At 33.9% G+C, this 19,361-nt stretch overlaps 1 protein-coding gene across 1 annotated transcript in view; it reads left to right on the forward strand.

The window, feature by feature from the left end:
• LOC118199549 (SID1 transmembrane family member 1-like) overlaps window positions 1-19,361 on the forward strand; it is a 114,252-nt gene that overhangs the window by 53,363 nt on the left and 41,528 nt on the right. The window contains exons 9-12 of the mRNA XM_035371440.2: window positions 6,509-6,546; window positions 6,640-6,684; window positions 16,204-16,245; window positions 17,905-18,053. Of these exons, the coding sequence (XP_035227331.2) occupies window positions 6,509-6,546; window positions 6,640-6,684; window positions 16,204-16,245; window positions 17,905-18,053 (274 nt within the window). The remainder of the gene's footprint in view (window positions 1-6,508; window positions 6,547-6,639; window positions 6,685-16,203; window positions 16,246-17,904; window positions 18,054-19,361) is intronic.

Consider the following 19,361-nt stretch of genomic DNA (forward strand, 5'->3'; position numbering starts at 1 on the left):
TCTCGTCTATAACCGGCAAAGGGTAAACTGGAAATTTAGTGATACTATTTAGTTTTCTGTAATCAATAGCAAACCTCCAAGCCCTTTTATCCGAAGGAGGAAACTCGTTCTTTTTCCTACATAGTACGACTGGACTCGCGTACTCACTATTTATGGGCGTTATTATTTTATTCTTTAACATCTCCTGAATATGTTCTTCGATGATTAAGTCTTTTTGTTTATCATAACGATACGGTTTAGTCCTACAAGGTTTTTCGGCATTTAATTGAATCTTGTGAGTCACGATTTGGCAGTTTCCTGGTTTTTCTGAAAACAAGTGAGAAAAATTACTCACCACTTGCTGTATTGCTTTCCTTTCATGGTCATTCAGATGGCTAAGGTCCACTTGAGGTGTCTCCACAGGTTCCACCACCCTCTGGTCCATCTCCAACACCACGGAACTATCTTGAAAATTTAATTTGGCCCTCGCGGCCCTTAAAAAGTCCATACCTAAAATAAGAGAGTGTTGTAGGTCTTTCACCACAAAAATTAATACTTTGAGATTTTCCTCTTTTACCTGTAAGTTTAATGATAATTTCCCGATGCAGTGACATGTTTTTCCTTGCGCCGCTATAATTTCCGTATTTTTGGTTTTAAATAGTCGTATCCTATAAAAATTCTTTTTGAAGAACTTTTCACTCATGAAATTTCCTTCTGCTTCTGTATCGATGAGGGCTTCTACTGGTACATCGCCAACCAGGACTTGTATAATTGGTAGCTGTGAGTTTTTTACGATGACCGTGTTTAAATGTCTATTTGAGGGTTTTTCTAAAACTTCCGGGGTCTGGACCCTCCCTTTCACAGGCCCCTCTAGTCGTTTAAAGCTTTCCTTTCAATCTGTGTCTTCTGGGTACGCGGATGTTTATTTTCAAATTTTCTTTTTGGGCCTTGACCTTCGAGTTTCGATGCGTTAGCTTGATAGTTCTTTCCCCCATACGAGCGATTTCCATTTCTGGTTTCCTCCTTCCTTCGGGTACTTTGAGAATATGTTTCCCCTCTCGCTCTTTCCGCTATTCTGCGATTTTGAAACTTCACCGCCAATTCGAAAAGCTCCTGCAATGTGCTTGGGTTTCTAATTTCAAAGTAGTCTTGGACAGCGGGTAACAATCTTGGTAATATTATTTCAATAATCTCCGCATCGGGTTTTTTTCCATACAGCATATCCGTTAGCTTGATTTTTCGTAAAATAAAGTCCGTCAATTCTGCTGTATCCCGTTGGTAGAAACTATATAGTTCGGCTTCCAGCCGTGCGCGATCTTTCACTATGGGGAAGGCCTTTACTAACGATTTTTTGAAATTTTCAAATGTATACGTCGGGCTTCCAAATTCACCTAGAAGAAATTTTCCTATGTTTTTCCACCATAGCGCGGCCTGTCCTCTTAGTGCTGATGTGGCGATGGCAACTTTTTGTCTTTCAGGCACAGGGTAGAGCTGAAAGTGGTTTTCTAGACCTTCGAGAAATACCGCCACCGAATTTTTTCCGTCGAAATAGACGTTTGGCTTGATTGATGCTCTCAAAGTCTGGACCAGGTATCCAAATCCTTCTAACTGAGTTGTCATTTCTTGGTGTTGTCCAGCGGCTTCCATCCAGTTTTCGGCCATTTCAGTTCGATAAGTGTTCGGGCGCCAATATAACGTTGCGCGCCTCCAACTTGCACGCAACCAAGAGGTGACTGTGAAAGCTTGTATAAAAGATAGAGCCTTGTGAAGGGTTTAAGTCCCTTTTTATTCAACGTAATAAATTACAATTGCGTCCTCTTGACGCTTACAGACTGTGCCAACTTGGCAGTCAAATAAAAATAATAACCTGAAAAGAAAGTAAAGACAAGATTCTAACTACGAGGCTCTCTAAAATAACTAACTCACCGCGTTTTACAATACCGCTGCTAATTCAGCAGACTTGAAGCTCACTGGAACGATTACCACTACTTCCCGCCAAGCACATAGGCCGCAACGCGGGGTTCTTCAATTCTCGCTAACTACCTCCGCGCTCGCTAAGTAAGAATATCACACACCGAACTTGTTTCCTTCTATTTAAATCAGAATACTTCCGCTGATAATTTGAATCCTTGCGCGTTCTACTCAAATTTACATATTCTGGCATTGGCAGTTCCAGGGGAAAGTAAGGCTTGACAGGAAAGATAGTTTAAACTTAAAATAAATGTTAGTTAAAATAAATATAAACCCTACAACATTAAGGAATAAATTCGAAATCATAAATGGATTTCTTCAAGATATAATTTACATTTATTTTAACGTATCTTTGTGAATAATTTTGCTAATTGAATAACACTGATATTAAATGTAAAATTACACTAATAAAAATTTGTGAATGAATTTTCCTATAAAACATTTATATCTTTAAAATACAATGCATGTTAATGAGAGTACTGTGTTCATACATTTTTACGAAATTGCAGAAATCTGCTTGTGCGCTATATATCTGTGTATGGTTTATGAGATTATCAGGAAAATAAACAGGCATCCTACATACATTAATAATATTTTGTTAATTAGCAATATAAGGAAATTTTTCAGTTTCCCCGTAATTGTCATATTATTTTCCAATTATTTTCTTATTGTATGACTATAAAATTTAGTGTTTATTCTTTTTCGGATTTTCATATTTAAACTATAAACATTTGAAAATTTAGCTGTTTTTATCGAGTACCTTTTAAAGGCTCTTTGACTAACTCTGATTCCTTGATGTGAAACAGCAAAATAATTTTATATCAAAAAATGAAGACATGTATATCTATTTAGAAGTTTAAATAACTTTCGTTATTGTCTATTAGCAACATGTGGTTTTAACGATGAGAATATTACTTTATTTTTGCTTTTTTTAATCTATCATTAAAGAGCTTTTGTTTGCTCTTAGAAAGAGAAATAAATTTTAATGAACAGTTTATCATCAAGGCTTATTGGGGGGGGGGAAGCTGACCTGTACACACTTGACTTCCTTGCACGAAATATTAATATGCACGAAATATTAATTAGCATTTTTTGCTACATTTCATTTAAACTTATTTCCTCGAATTTCAACAGAGATATTTTTCGTTCAATTAATTCAGTTCTCACTAAGTGGCAAGGCAAAAATTTGTAAACCTTAAAAATAGGGCAGAAACTGACTTAATTCACTACTCTACTAAGTTTCAAATGTATAAAAATATGGCTGCTCTAGTAAAAAACATTAGGATTAGTCGTACCTAAATAACTTTAAAATTTTTGATAACTCTACAAATATTGCATGCAGATTACCTAAAAGCATAAAAACCTTAACCGGAAGATCAGAACACGTTTTCAGAAAGAGCAAAAGATGGTTGCGTTGCCATCCCACACAGCCGTAATTTTTCTGCTTTATTTAAACCAGAAGCATTATTATCGGTCAAATTAATTTTTGACTTCAAACGAAAGCAGTTGTAAAAAACTTTAGTTTTATTTATTTTTTTAATATCGAACGGTTAATTTTTTTATTAATAAGCCTGTAGAGTGAAAATGCATTGATAAATGAACTTAAATTTCATTTTGTCGACCTTACTTTTAAATAAACGATAGCAACTGACAACAAATATCCAAATATATGAAAATGACAACTATATATGAAATATATGAAATGAAGATAAATTCTAATTCTCTTACTGACGTCCTCTGTGAAAGGATGCCTTATTTTTGTCAACTTAATTATTATTAACTTTCAATTGCTGATGAAAATATAAATTACTGCTTTAAAGAAACATGCTTCATCAAAATTAAAATTCCGTTTTTATCGCTGAAATTAATTTTAAATGATAACTAAAAGTGGAATAGAAATACTCATATTTATGTTAGTTAATTTTTTTTTACCGAAACAAGTACGAAAATTATATGCATGTGTAACATTAAGTAATTTTACAGCGACAATGACTGAATATACAAAGGTAAGACCTAAATTTCTTCATTTTTATTTCCTTGTACGAAATAAAGGAAGTATTGTAATCGCGAATCATTTTGGGTATCACATTTCAACGAAAATATCCATTCTGACTGCTCTCGAATCCATTTGAACGATGTTTTTGTGTGACATCTGTACGTTAGGACAGAATAAAGAACTCTTTTTCCCAAAACGGATTTAAAGTGGATTCAGGAGAGATTTTCTCGTGACGTCTGTACATACGCTGTAGAGACATTAGGTTATTTTGGAGCAGGAGAACGTGAAAAATGAGGAATGCCCACGTCGGGACTCGAACCTCGGACCTCTCGAATACACGCCGAGCGTGCTGACCATTACTCCACAAAGGCATGCTAAGAAGGCGGAAGAAATACCTTACAACGTATGTATGTATCTCGCGTAACTCAAAAATGAGTAGCTTTAGAACATTGAAATTTCGTATATGAAATTACTTTGTTTCTTTTCACCATCGACGGAACAGCTGGTCCACTGGGTTAAGTGCTTTTCAGCCTGTTGGATCCCGTCGGTGGAATTAAAAGTAAATATATGAATAAATATAAATAAAGAGCTTAGTATTGTGTCCTCCGCCGATCGGCCACGAAACGAGGAACATTGAAATAAGAACCAGAACATAGAAAGAAAGTGCATGGTGGGGACTGCTGAGACTAAGCGGAACACTTTTCACTAGTATCGTACGTGTTAGGCATACAGTTATATTATGTGCAATAATAATCAGGTGCAAATGTAAAGATGATCAAATACATTACAAATTGTGAAATACATTACATGAGTTCTGGATTAATCATAATATTAAATATAATTAAAAACAGGAAAAAAAAAAAAAAAAAAAAAAAACAAGCATTAAGTACATTAATATATGTGCGGAGCGGACTGCTGACGATACGGTGTCCAAGAAAAGAAGTCACTCCAGGCTGTTAGCAATGCTTTTAGCAATGGTAGTGCAGTCTCTAATGCGGCTGAGCGCATATTTATTCTTAATTGTGCTCTTGCATATTGATTGCAGTTGGTCTTTTTAAATGTGAATTCTCTGAGTGCGACCAGTCAAACAGATAGTGATCTGGGTCACCAGTACTGCCACAAATACATTAGTCACTATCTCTTAGGCGAAATCTGTGAAGATAAGACATATATGGGCCATGCCCTGTCAGATACTGTATAAGGTGCGAAGAGCTGCTATTTAAATTGTGGTTAACTTTTGGTTGGAAATCATAGTCTTCTGCCTGTGGTGCTTGTCTTCCGGTAGCTTAGCCACTGCTTCATTAGTTTACATTTGAGAGTAGTTTTCAGATACGAGTGCCGAAGGGGCACATCAATGCCACTCACGTGGGGTTCATTGGCTGCGCCTTTCGCAATAATATCCGCTGCGTCATTTTCTTTAATCCCCATATGGGCTGGAACTCATTCTAGCTGGAGCCTCAGACTTGCAGGACTGGAAACTAAATGAGTAGCTTCAGAACTATAACATGGAATTACTATAACATGTAGACGCAGTTCCCTTTTTGGTTGCAATCGGCTGCACCAAAAATATGTAAATATATATACTCACTCTGTTATCCGCCTCGGTGAGCTCAGTTTTTTATTCTTATCTTTTAGTAAATTGTGCATTTTCTGCTGTAAATGTGATTGGATTATGTTGTTCTTATTTTCCGGTTAAGGTTTTTATGTCCTTATTCTACAATTTAGAAGTTGTTTAAGTATCACTAAGCCTAACGAAATCTCCATTTGTTTACATTTGAAAAGCCTTAGTAGAATAGTGAATTCAGTTTCTGCAACTTCAGTGTGTCTTTTTGCCAATTGGGACCGAAAGTAAACTTTCGGTTTGTGCACCGAAAAATCTGCCTTCTTGTCGGCTGGTCGAATTGCTTATTTTTGCGAAGAAAGTGTTATTTTCGCACTAAATAAATTTAAGATCATACAACATTATATATATATATATATATATATGTATTCCTTGCTTTAACTGTATTTGGTGTTTTAGATTTTTATCGAGAAATATATCTCTAATGAAATTCGAGGAAATAAGTTCAAAAGAAATGCACCAAAAATGTGTATATTTTAATACGCCATTCAAGGGAGTCGTGGTGTATACATCTATTTTTTTAGAACTAGGATGATATATTTTAGAAATGTTTTTGCTCACTAATATGTGTTACATACATAAATAATCAAATATATATATATATATGTATCCATTTCTGATTATTTGATCAAAAATGTTTTTAACCAGTTCCATTTCAAGTAATTATGCTATAATGATTCAGTTATATTTCATGAATGACTTTTAAGTAGTATTATTTTTATGATATTCATGAAGCTTTTCTGCTTAATGTTAATATTAACTTCTTCAAAATTTGTTAAAAATCGCTGAGCAAAACTAGCAAATTAAGAACAAATAAAGTTAAAATACGAAATTAAAAAATTGTATGATAACTTGGTAGTAACTATCTTATTTGCAAAAAGAATTAACGGCATAAACCTGGACTTTAATGTTTAATTCATTTTTTTTGTTTTATTTGATAGGAGGCGTAGAGCGCTTACATCTTCTGTGCCCTCAAGTAGTAAGTTTTGTTTCATAACTTTACGTATTGATATAAATAATAATAATAATTCTGATGTATGTGCATTTGCAATTAATAAACTTTTCTCTTTAGATGCTGTAACCATCACTTGTATTAGTAACTATGGAACTACATCAGGTAAATTTCAGAAGATCGTGTTATTAATTATTTGAAAATGAAAATTGGGTTAAGGTAATTAGATCATGTTGGGAGAATCGGTTTTGAATTAAAAATATTTTCATGTTAAGACTATTTTTCCGGCATTACGAAATAGTGGTGAAGATATTGAGTCACAATGTCAGGAACACAAGAGTTGTGATTCATTTTTGTGGGATATATTTGTAGCTTTGCTCACGAGAGTTATGAGAGGTGCTATATATAGTTTCGATTTTCCCATTCTCTCTATATATGAGCATTTAGTAAAAATATTGTTACGAATTTTATATTTAGATAGCTAATTTTAGTAGAATTATAATTAAAAATGTTGTATTTCCCCGTGCATTGCAGCTCGAGACAAATTTTAAGAGAAAACTATGCCGGAAAAGTAAGAATACAAGGGCACGTGCATTTAACTATGAGTAAATGGATATCTCGGTAATTTGTATTGAAATTAAATAAATGTAATTGACCACTATGTTAGCTGTAACCGTAATTTCATCCTCTTCTCGCTTTCCAGTAGTTTCGAGAAACAAAGTACTAGAAATATCTCGCGACCGGTTGAAAGCCATAAAAGGCCCGAGAGAAAGCGTCTGATTCAGTTGCTTCGTTACTGTTGTTGGGAATAATTTCCCCGTGAACTGAGATATCAGAGTTAGCTTTCGCTTTAGATGCGCATTGCATTGTATTTAACAGTTTTATTAGTCTGAAGTATAACTACTGCTTATATTGCATGATATCGTGAACACTTGTACGAATATCTCTGAGAAAAATTCCAGAGTTCTGATATATTTCTTTTGATAAGAATAAATTTTATTAACCTACACTGCTGGCCACCGTAAATGCAACACCCTGAAGGAAGCACGCAAATAACATGAAATTTACAGCATGCATTAGCGGAGGTGAGATATGCAAATGATTAGAATTTCAGCGCAGACGCACATCACGCGCGCCTGTGGCGCCTGGCCGCTAGGCTTGGAGTTTCCGACGATTTCAAGTTCGGCAACTGTGTTTTTTTTTTGTGGCTTTTTTCAATAAAAAAAAAAAAAAAAACACGATCAATTATGCTTTGTAGTAAACAGCGATCATCGTTTGATCAAGTATCCGAGTTCGACAGAGGAAGGAGAGTGGCCTATCGAGAGTGTGGATTATCTTTCAGGGAAATCGGTAGTCGTGTTGGACGAAACCAAACAACTGTAATGCGGATATGTGACCGTCGGATGCAGGAAGGTAAGACGGAGCGACGTGTTCGATCGCATCCACCTCAGTGCACCACTTCACGGAATGACAAGAACATTGTGCGCATGGCAGTGACGCATCGCTCAGTCACATCACGAACCATAGCACAGCACACTCAGTCTGTGACGTATCATCCAGTGTCGGCGCGTACCATTCTACGCCGTTTACAGCAGAGTAGTCTGTCCGCAAGACATTCATTTCTTCGTCTACCCTTGACGCAGAACCACAGACGTCTCCGCCGCCAATAGTGCGATGAAAGAAGGATGTGGGCGGCAGAATGGAATGAAATTGTCTTTACTGACGAGTCAAGCTTCTGTCTGCAACTCCACGATGGTCGAATTCGAGTCTGGAGACACCGTGGAGAGAGGATGCTGAACAGCTGCGTTATGCACCGCCACACTGGTCCTGCACCGAGTATTATGGTATGGGGCGGTATTGGATATCACTCTTGGACTCCTCTAATACGCATTACCGGTACTTTAAACAACCAGCGCTACATCTCCGAGGTGTTGCAGCCAGTTGTCCTTCCTTACCTTCAGGGCTTCCCTATAGCCATATTTCAACAGGATAATGCGAGACCACACGTGGCACGCATTATCCAAGGGTTCTTCGACAAGCGCTAGATTGAATATCTTCCTTGGCCGGCTCGCTCTCCGGATCTTTCGCCGATAGAGAACATGTGGTCCATGGTTGCTGAACGATTCAAATGTTATATCTAATTTTATAACATTAGCATAAGAAACAACAAATTCATATTCCATTTAGTTATTCAACTAGCCTTATCACTTTCACATTCCTTACATATGTAAGATGACCTTATTATGGCTTTCATATTGAGAAAATTAGAATACTTGAAAAAAAAAAACTGCTGAAGGATTTGTAATTTTGATTTATAATAAATAATTATCACTATCCGGCTAATATCTTCCAAATTATTGCATTACATGTAAGATTCTATTACTATATAAACAGATAAAACGAATCATAAAAAAATATTTGTTTGAAAATATTTAAAAAATTAGAATAATTCTTAATGTGACGATAATTTTTATATTGGGCCTTTTAAAGTACGAATTGGCTTTTAAAACTCGTATTAGAAATGAATATAAATGTTAGAAACAAATGTTAGAAAACATTTCTTCATGTTAGAAACAAATAATATGTTACCATGTTAGAAATTACAATCTATAAACAATGTGCACTTGTGAATTTTATTATCTTCTTGTTAATGCATTCTGAGTGCTTTATAAGCACTTAATAGAGAGATAATAGATAAATTGTGATTAAAAATCTTTGATTTCTTGTTAAAAATACCTTAAAAAAATTTTTTTAATACAAAATCTACGACTTTCTTAATTTTACATTGCTTTCCATGCAGATAACAATGTCAGTGTTAAAAACAGCAAACACAAAGTGTAAAATATAATATCATACGATAAGAAATGTAAAATAGTATTATGAAAGTAAGTTTGAAAGGTTTGTGATTTTTAACGGTCACTCAAAAGGTTAAAATTAAGGTTTCTTACGCTCTCGTCGAACTCGTAGTCTACCAGTCTGCTGTTACCTCACTAATACAAGCCCTCCCCCCCTTTTTTTTTTTTTAAACTTTAGTATTAAGCATTATTTTCTTCGGATTTGAGCCAAGAATTTACTTTAGAATTCCCGATGCAGCGTTAAGTGTTGTTTTTCTGCTTTTTCCTGTCTTTTCTCAGTTCATCATGTCAATGTTCAGTTTTCTTACTAAGACGGCTTTTCAAACCATTTTTTTTTGTCTTTTTATTATTAAATGTGTCTACTTTATTTATTAAATACCACGTTCTTGGCGCTTACGCCACATAAAGTAATAATTACGCCACATAAATAATCACAAAATATTTTAAAACAGCATATCTTTAGAATTTCCGATAGACAGTCTCGCGCGCTGCAGATAAAAAGGTTTTATTCCGTACAGTGTTGGCACTATTCCCTTTGATTGGATTGGATTGGATTATTTAATTACGGCAAAGCACACGAGGGGAGGGATGCCTTCATGGAGGTCTTTCTAAAGGAAACTGGCTCGTATACACATTAAACATGGGGAAAACCACGAAAACGCCCATGCAGCCAGCCCGTTCGCGGGATTCGAACCTCGGACCGAACTACCAGTGTTCAGCGACTTTACCGCTCGGCCGCTGGTGGGCCCCGGTGCGGCATGGCTGCACTTCAAAGATGCGGCGAGCCGAAAGTCCTCTCGTGTGGATTAGTGGAAGGGGAGAGGGGTGGGAATAAAAGTCCAACTTCTCTTCGGAGTGGGCTCTGGCAACCATTGTTGCAAGAAATATGGACAAGACAACAACAACAAGAGCTAGTTAAATTTCATATGAATAACTGTTCATTCTTGTCTTGCGCGCGCATGAAATACTCTTTAAATAGAATCAATTAATCTTATTTAGAAAGAATATATTTCATTTATTCGAGTATAACTTTCAATGTTAACAATAGCTACAGTAGGCAATAGGCCACTGAATCAACTTCCGACCTTAGGCAAGAGTTACCAAACGGAATGTGTTGATTCAGTGGAGGTATCTACTTCCAGCTACCACCACCTGCCAAGGTAGGGGCCGGTAGAACAACGGCATTTATTGAATTTTTCAAATAGATTTACAAAGTTTTGAGTTAGTTGCAGAATACATAGTTTTGAGTACATTCGATTGGTGATGTGTTTACAGATATTTAACATCTCAGTAGTTTTTACATATTATCAATGACAATTTATACAGGATTAGAAACATTATATACAAAACTATTGCATTATATATGAATAAAATAATACAGTGCTTTTGTTATTACAAAGATGTAAGTACCTTTTTTTTATGACAACAGATGTTAGATGGAAATTACGGTGATTAATGACATTTCAATATCTAAATAATAATTGTCCAAGCTAAGAAGCTTACATTAAGTAGATAATAATAGTAAGAAGTAATTAGAATTCCAACATTTATGTTCATAGGTGACAATGCGTAATGCACTGATCAATTGCAATAAAATGATAATAATATTTCTTAGCAATTTTAAAACAAATTTTTATCCGTACATACAAGATATGAATAAAATGTAAAATAAAAACATAGAATTTGATCTTTAACATTGGAATTTTGATATACATAATAACAGAACATAAAGAATTGAATTGTTGAATTTAGATTCCATTCTGGAATATAAACATCTTGAATGAGTTGTAAAAACATAAATTTTGATATATACAGAAATTGAATAATACGATAATTGTGAGTCTATATCATAGACTTGAAGTGCGAATCTAAATGATTGGATTGATGGTTACCACTGCTAATGTTCAGTTATTGGCTGGAGAAGTTATATAAAGATGAGCAGTATTGGAAAAGTTTAGAGAGTGAATTGCGCTTGATGCAATTAGTGGTTAAATTTTTTGTCCATATGGGCCAGAGATTATCTGGAGGAACTGTCAGGTGAAAATTTTCCGTTAAATGGCAGTGGAAAGCTAGATGGTCCGGATTTCCGACTTCACCGCAATCGCAGGTGTCGTTCTCTCTTAAATTGAATCGAAATAAATAGCTAGGGTAGGGTCCATGGCCAGTTAAGAAAGTAGTGATTGCAGAGGATCCTGTTATTAGTTTGTAGGAAACTTTGGGTATGAATCTAAATGTTCGCCTGCCTTGTTGTGAAGAATTCCAACGATCTTGCCATTTCTGTATTAGGTATTGTTTTGTGATCTTTTTTAGATGAGAGTGAGGTAGAGGTAGCGGTAATTTCGGGAGATCTATTCCTTGAGCGGCTTCTTTGGCTTTGAGATCTGCTTGATCATTTCCTTCTGTATCTGCATGAGCTTTTGTCCAAGAGAGTGTGGGGCGGAATGGAACTGAGATTTGTAGCAATAATTTTTGTATTTGAAAAACAAGTATTTTACGAGGTTTGCTATTTTGGAGAGCTAGGAGGCTTGAAAGTGGGTCAGTGATAATATTGAACGGAGTGTTGAAGGAGATTGATAGTTGAATTGCCTTTTTAATCGTTAGCAGCTCAGCCTGGTATATTGAATTGTGGGTGTTTAATCTTCTTTTCCAAGTTAAAATCTATTGATTGTTCCTGTAAAGACAAAGTCCGCTTCCTGTCCCCGATTCCATGTGTGAGCCATCTGTAAAAGCACTGAAAGATCTTGTTGGAGGTTTATTCTGAGATACTATGATATTTTCAGCTAGGTTATAGAGTGCAGGATGACATAGATATTGATGTATTCTGTCTTCATAGTCAGTAGAATGATAGGTGATGTTCCAGAGTGCGCTATGGGATCGAATTCTCAGGACCTGTGCTATTGTAGCTTCTCTTTCCATAGTAAGATCAATTGGAGGTATTCCGGTTAATATTTGTGGAGCAACTGTAGAGGTAGTACCATAGGCTCGACTGATTTGTAAAAGAAATGGTCTTTGTAATGATAGTAAAAGTCGCCTGGTATGAGAGTTGAGTATTTTGCACCATATTACAGAACAATATCCTATTATTTTTTCAATGACGGTAAGATACCAGTATTTTAGTATATTTGAGGAGACTCCCCAGGCGTTTGCTGCAGTACGCTTCATACTATTGTTCAAGTGTGCAATCTTATTTTTGATGTGTTTGAGGTGCGGAATCCGTGAGAGACGATTATTTATTATTAGTTCGAGATATTTGAGATTTTCAGCAAATTTTAATGGTTTGCCTTGAATTCTAAGTGATGGTATTCGTTTGAGTGGACTTTTCATTCCTATTAACAAGGCTTTGGTTTTGGTAGAGGATATTGTAATTTTGTGTTCTCTTGCCCATTTATCGACAATGTCGAGTTGCTATTGTCGCTATTTTTGATCGACCCTTGACTATAAGTAGGAAGTCATCTGCAAAGGCTATTATATCGCAGTGTGTGCTATTCTTGAAGGTCTTGAGTAGGGAATCCGCCACGATATTCCACATTATAGGTCCTAAGCAGGATCCCTGCGGACATCCCCGCTGCAAGTTCTTTTGAATGATTCCTAAGTCTAGTGTTATTTGGACGATTCGGTCTTCCAGATAGCTTCTGATTAACGTCTGGATGTCTGTAGGACATTACATGGCGGCCAGTGCATGGAGTATATCCGGCCACCATAAAGGATCAAATGCTCCCTGGATGTCTTTAAGCTTATAACTATTGAGTGTTGGCTATTGAGTCTATTGTGTTTAATAATATCCATAAATTTGGAGATTGCCAGTTCTGTTGATTTACCTCTCAAAAATCCGAATTGTGAATGTTCTAAATAGTTGTTACACTGCATATGATAGAGAAGTCTGTCCAATATTATTTTTTCCAGAAGTTTACTGAAACCGGAAATAAGACAAATTGGTCGATATGAAGTTATGAGATTTGGATCTTTGTCTGGTTTATGAAATAAGGCTACTTCGGCTATTTTGGAATTTTTTGGAAAAGTGCGCAGACGCCAGCAGGTTTGGAGGAGTGTAAGAACAAAAGCTGGAGAAATGGCGAAGATCATTTTAATAATTCTATTGTCAATGCCATCTGGGCCTGGAGCTTTTTTCAGATTAAGTTTTGTGATAATTTGCTTAATTTCGTATATTGTTGGTAGATTATCAGATGGAGTTGGAGAAGGAGTGAAGTTATTAAATGAGGCTCTTATTTTTGTGTGTTCTATCAAATCTTCTGAGATATTGTCAGGTAAGAAGAGGCCATCTAAGATTTTGATGAGTACCTCTTGTGGGGAAGAAGCTTCAGGATTAAGTTCAGCTGGAATATTGGCTGGTCTGAAGGTCTTGTTGAAGGCAATGTGGAAGACGGAACCATAGATATTTTTAGTAGAAGAACAGTATTGTTTCCATGAAGTTTCTTTAGCTTGTCTTATTGATCGTTTGTAAAGAGCTTGATGTTTTTTATATTTAAGAAAGAGAGCTCTTCTGTTGGAAGGTTGATTTTCTGATTGAGCTGTTCTTCGAAGTTTTCTAAGATCGCTGCGTTGCTTCGCCAGGTCTGAAGTCCACCATGAGGAGGTCTTGTGGGGATGAAAATGATTCAATTTTAAAGGTCTTCCTGCAGGCTTATTGGCAGGCTTCTAGTTGACTGATCATAGCATCTAAAAAGGGCGTCAAGTTCCTGGGAAATTTTGATAGATCTCCGAACTTGGTTTTAAATCTTAGTTTCTGTACTATTTTGGAGGTAGCTGAAAGACTAAAGGTTATTGCTGTATGGTCACTGAGTGTTATTGCATCACTTACTGTCCAGTCATGAATAATATTTGCTATTGAAATTGAAGTTAGTGTTAAGTCCGGCCATCCTTTAGCTCTCAGGGTATCGAAGGTAGGTGGAAAGGTAACATCATGACAGATGTGATTTGGTATAAAATTGGCTTAGTTAATTGTGTGGAAAAGTGAAGGAAGTCAGGGAGATCGTAATGTTAATCCTATAAGAAAAATGTTTTTAAGTTAGAAACTTGAAATCTTGGTAAAGTGTGTGAAAAGGGTGAGAATTAATCGTGCTGCATTGGGAATTTTGAGATTGTGACAATTTAGTGAGGAATTAAGCTTAAATATGTCTAAAAATAGATACGCAAAAAGATACCAGTTGAATGAGAGTTTACTATTGTGTTTGGGTCGTTATAACAATGCTTAATAGACAAGATCTGTATAGTGAGTTAAACTGTGGATAAGATTATATTAATTTACGAAGAAATAAAATATGAGTGGTATTAATATTTAAATGGCTGTGTTAATGCTATTCAGGCAAAATTGTTTAGTGAAAATTGTTCATTTTACTTATATATACATTCAAGAGGTTGAATATTTAAATAAATTATATGAATAATGAATTACAAGTAAACGTAAAAATGAATTATAAAGTGCGTGTAAATAAATAGTTATTTGGAAGTGGCAACTACAATTTGAATTTTATAGGAACAGTAAATTAAAATTAAATGAATTTCTAACTAACCGACATATGAAAACTTATAAATTGAAATAATTTAAAAGCAATTTCATAAAAGTTATATAAATGAATAAAATATCATTAATTATAAGTAAATTATATACTATATGCTGTTAAATATTAAATAAAATTAGTAAATAAGAGAATATATTAATTTTACGAAGTACAAGTATAATTTCTAAATAACTTATCCCCAAATGCCGGGGATGTCTGAGAAGTAATTTAAATCAGTCCTTTTACTTCCAGAACAGGTGGGAGGTATCCATTAATGATCCAAACTGTGAATTATATCCAAAATTAGGTGAAAATATGATATTAGCTGCTTGAAAGATGAGCTCAAAATGCTGTCCTGTGCACTGTTGTAGTTGATTTTAACGATTCAGCCAAAGTCCAAAAATTCTTGTTAAAGTCCGGAAAAAATATCCAAAATTTTCGAAAGTAGTATCAAAATGTTCCTCTCCGCTTGGGCTTTCGAAGGAATCCAAAATTCTGAAAAACACTTGATTATTTCCGCACTTATAAAGATTTTTTCAAGAGCGATAAAATTTACCAGCCAACACTTTTAAAAACGTTAGCAGTAGTAACAATAGCTACAGTCAGATCATTCACATTATATATTTTGAATCTTACACTTTCAAAATTAAAAGTATGGAAGCATTGCGATAAGAAAATAGTGTTTAGCGACGTTACCGCTCGGCCGCTGGTGGGCCCTATTCAAAATTGGATGCCTCTAGGTATCGTTGTTTTTTCACTGTGCTAGAAATGTATACACATTCCTGTAGATTCTTCAAAATGCCGGTTCGAGACTAATATCTATATTCGGCACTAGCGCCACTTTTGGACTAATAATAATGATAATAATGTAATGAACTGTACTGTAATTATAGTAAAGTTTAAATCTTCTCATCGTAATTAAAATAAATGAAAACATGTATAATTAAACTGTTTAGATTTGATAAAAAATTAAACGAAAAACGTATGGAGTATGAACAGAATGGAAACTTGTTTAAACAGACAGTTAGACGCAACGTAAACATTATTGAGAAGAAATTGCTAATTTTAAACATGCCTACGAAACATTAAAATCAGTTTTTAGGATCGATGGAGTTTATTAAAGTTTATTTACATTTAATTTCGTCGCTAATTCATAAAACTCATGTGTTTAGAACTTCCCAACATTATAAAAGTTATAATCATAAAATGAATAGATTTCACTATCTGAGATACGAAATTAAGTTTAATGCATTTTTTATGTTTACCTGTTTATGAATTATAATAAATTAAAATATAGTACTTCCTTTTAGATACCGAAACTCCAGGTTCTTTGAACTTCTGTTCAGTTTCAAGTAAGTGCTATAATGTTTTATTATTAACGAATTCCATTGTTAACCGAATTCTTTGTGTTATTAAAAATAAATGTCTTCTTACAGCTAATATAAAATATTTAACAGTATGGGTTATTGTCTGATCGACAAAAACGCCCGCCGAAAAAGTTTGGGTTTGTTTCGATTTTGATTACCAGTTCCTCTTGACCTGACTCTTAATAATCCATTTTTTTCGCTTTATTATTAAGCATCGTTTTCTTAACACATACAATTAAACAGAAAAATTACGAAATTTCTGACAACAACATAGCAGCATATGTTTAGAATTTCCATTTTAATAATTGTTGAAACGCAGTTTTGCATCAAGTCATTATAAATGCGTCGTTTCGTTTTTCTTTCGAGACTGTTGCCATTCGGCAAACTGTAAGATAGTATTTATCTTTCTAGTTGAATCGGTTGTGGATTAACAAGCTAACAGTTTGAAACTAATCGATGTATCATTTCACCCAGAATATTCGTTTATTACTTATAAATATTTGTTTCTTACTTTTGAATCGAATTAATTTAAATAATAATAATTTAAAAAATAAAATAAAAATCTGAAAGCTTTCAAATTTCACAATACTCTCAGGCTTTTTTTTTTCAGGCGTTTTTAGGAGCGTTTTTTTTTAACGTTTTGTGTGTTAGTTTTATTTATTAAATATCATGTTCTTCGCAATTAAACCATAAAATTCAATTCAACAGCAATATCACAAAATATTTAAAAAGAGCATATGTTTAGAATTTCCGATGCAGTCTCACGCGCTGGAGATAAAAATGTCTTTTTCCGTACAGTGTTGCCATTGCTGGCTTTGAAATCGTTGAGTTTCTTAATCAAAACCTCATAAATGCTTTACAAAATATGAGATAGATAATAAAACAAATTCCAAATTTGGGCTTCCAGATGCCCATATTCGAGTGCAGGACTGCGTTATTCAAAATTTGATCTCTCTAGATACCGTCGTTTTTTTCACAATGCGAGAAATATATATATATTAATGCATATAGATTATAAGATTCTTCATTAATTAATTTCTTTAAATATAATGCAGCGCTCTAATATTTGGTGGCAACAGTTTGAAAAGTGAACCAACACAAAATGCCAAATCGAACTTAATAGCTCTTTTGGGTAAATTGCTCCTTTGGGCTAAATGTAGGTTGCTATAAGGTTGCATGCTGAGTTATCATATGTATTCGTAAATCTACAATTCTTGAAATGTTTTTAATTTTGAAAATTTTATCAAATAAACATAATTCGTCGTTTACATTTTGTGTTTGACTTTTTGTATTTTTTTTTTAATTTGTAATTTTCTCCGTGTGTAAAAAGAATTTTCTTTCACTGTGAGAATCCGATTAAAATGATTTAAATGCTTCATTATAATTCAAAACAAAATTGAAATTTTGTTTTATATTTTACAAGCTTATTCTTAACATCATCATCTGAAAATAGTAATTTTAATAATATATATTGCACTCTTTCTGCTAATAATTTGTAGAACTGTTTTCTAAAACATTTAAAATCTTTTAACAAAAATTTTTTCAAAAGTCTTTTAAAACCAGTGTGAATATTGACTATTTTACATTCATTTCACGTTTTTACTCGGCATAAATTTTCCAAATATAAATGGAATTTTATTTTAGTTAAGAGTGAGAGCAGTGGAGATACGGATTCGTCAAATGGGCTACATGATGTGGTGGATGGTCGACGTGGTTCCCGAGTTTCTATCGACGAAGCCGATATAGACAAGCTTCCAGAAGTTAATCATGATAAGAACGTTGTAAGAACCAAGGTAGGTTGATAATTTTCCACTGTGAGTGGAAATGTAACTAGTAAAACGATGGTTTCTAGAAATTTCTAGGACTTTTTCTCTTCTAATGTACACTGCAAAAACAAACAAACAAATAATAATAATAATAATAATAATAATAATAATAATAATAATAATAATAAAAAGGACAGTTCTATATCTCCCGTTCTACTCGGCCAATTGGTAAAATTCAAACTGAGATTTTCATGTCCCGAAAACGCAACTTAGAATATATATTAGATTTATATATAGCATTGTTCTAATGTAGTTATTTTGACACAAATCGGGCTTTTTCTGAAATGACATGCCAATTTTTTCCATATTTGGATTCTATGACTCAAATTATGCTTAATGTCAAATTTTGTAAAATTTGGTACAACATCTACGAAGAAATTACAAAATTTATCTTGGACATTTTGTTCAGTTTGCGACACTTGGTGAAATTTTTAATTTATAGCAACCTATTTTCCTTTCCTTTCCAGAAAAATGTCATCTTTCATACTTTCAAATAACTAACAAAGTGCGTAAACCACATTTGACGATATTATGGCTTATTATTATAGCTAACAAATATGCCAAAATTCAAAACGCGCCAATATGTAAATTCATATATTATATCTTAAAAAATTTTGAATAAAAAACTAATTTTTTGCAGGTGTGCTTAGAAAAACATCTTTAAGATGATGTTAAAATTTTATAGGTTATAATTCAAAATTTTGTTCGAAAAACTTATAAAAATTACTTAAAAATACAAATTTTAAAAATAAATCACAAAAAAAAAATGGGCGAATTTTATTGGGAAGGAACCTAAATTTCGAAATGTGAAAGAAAGAATTAAAATAAGTTTAATGAAAACATAGATGTTAACAAATATATATCAAATTCCAATTAACATTGAGGAGCTAAATTTGAGAGCTAATTTTTTAAAAATAACCCTTGCAATTTTTACAAAACTCGGCAGTTTAACATAATTTGAGTCGTAGAATCGAAATATAGAAAAAAATTGGCATTTCATTTCAGAAAAAAAAATCCGATTTTGAGTTAAAATTTACCACCTATTAAAACAATGCTTTATATCTAATACATATCCTATCTTAAGTCGCGGTTTCGAGACATGAAAAACGCGAAAGGGAATTTCGTCAATCGGCTAAGGAGAAAGGGAGATATAGAATTGTCCCTCCCCCCCCTTTTTTTTTCCTCGGTGTTATTCTACACAATATTATCACGTTTAGAAAAATAAAATAGCACGGAAAGAAAGAGATTTGTGTATTCAAATAAGTAATTACTGGA

The sequence above is a fragment of the Stegodyphus dumicola genome, chromosome 9, assembly GCF_044657685.1.
Source record: "Stegodyphus dumicola isolate Sdum_Otavi_A_Nest chromosome 9, ASM4465768v1".
In the NCBI taxonomy this organism is placed as follows: Eukaryota; Metazoa; Arthropoda; class Arachnida; order Araneae; family Eresidae; genus Stegodyphus; species Stegodyphus dumicola.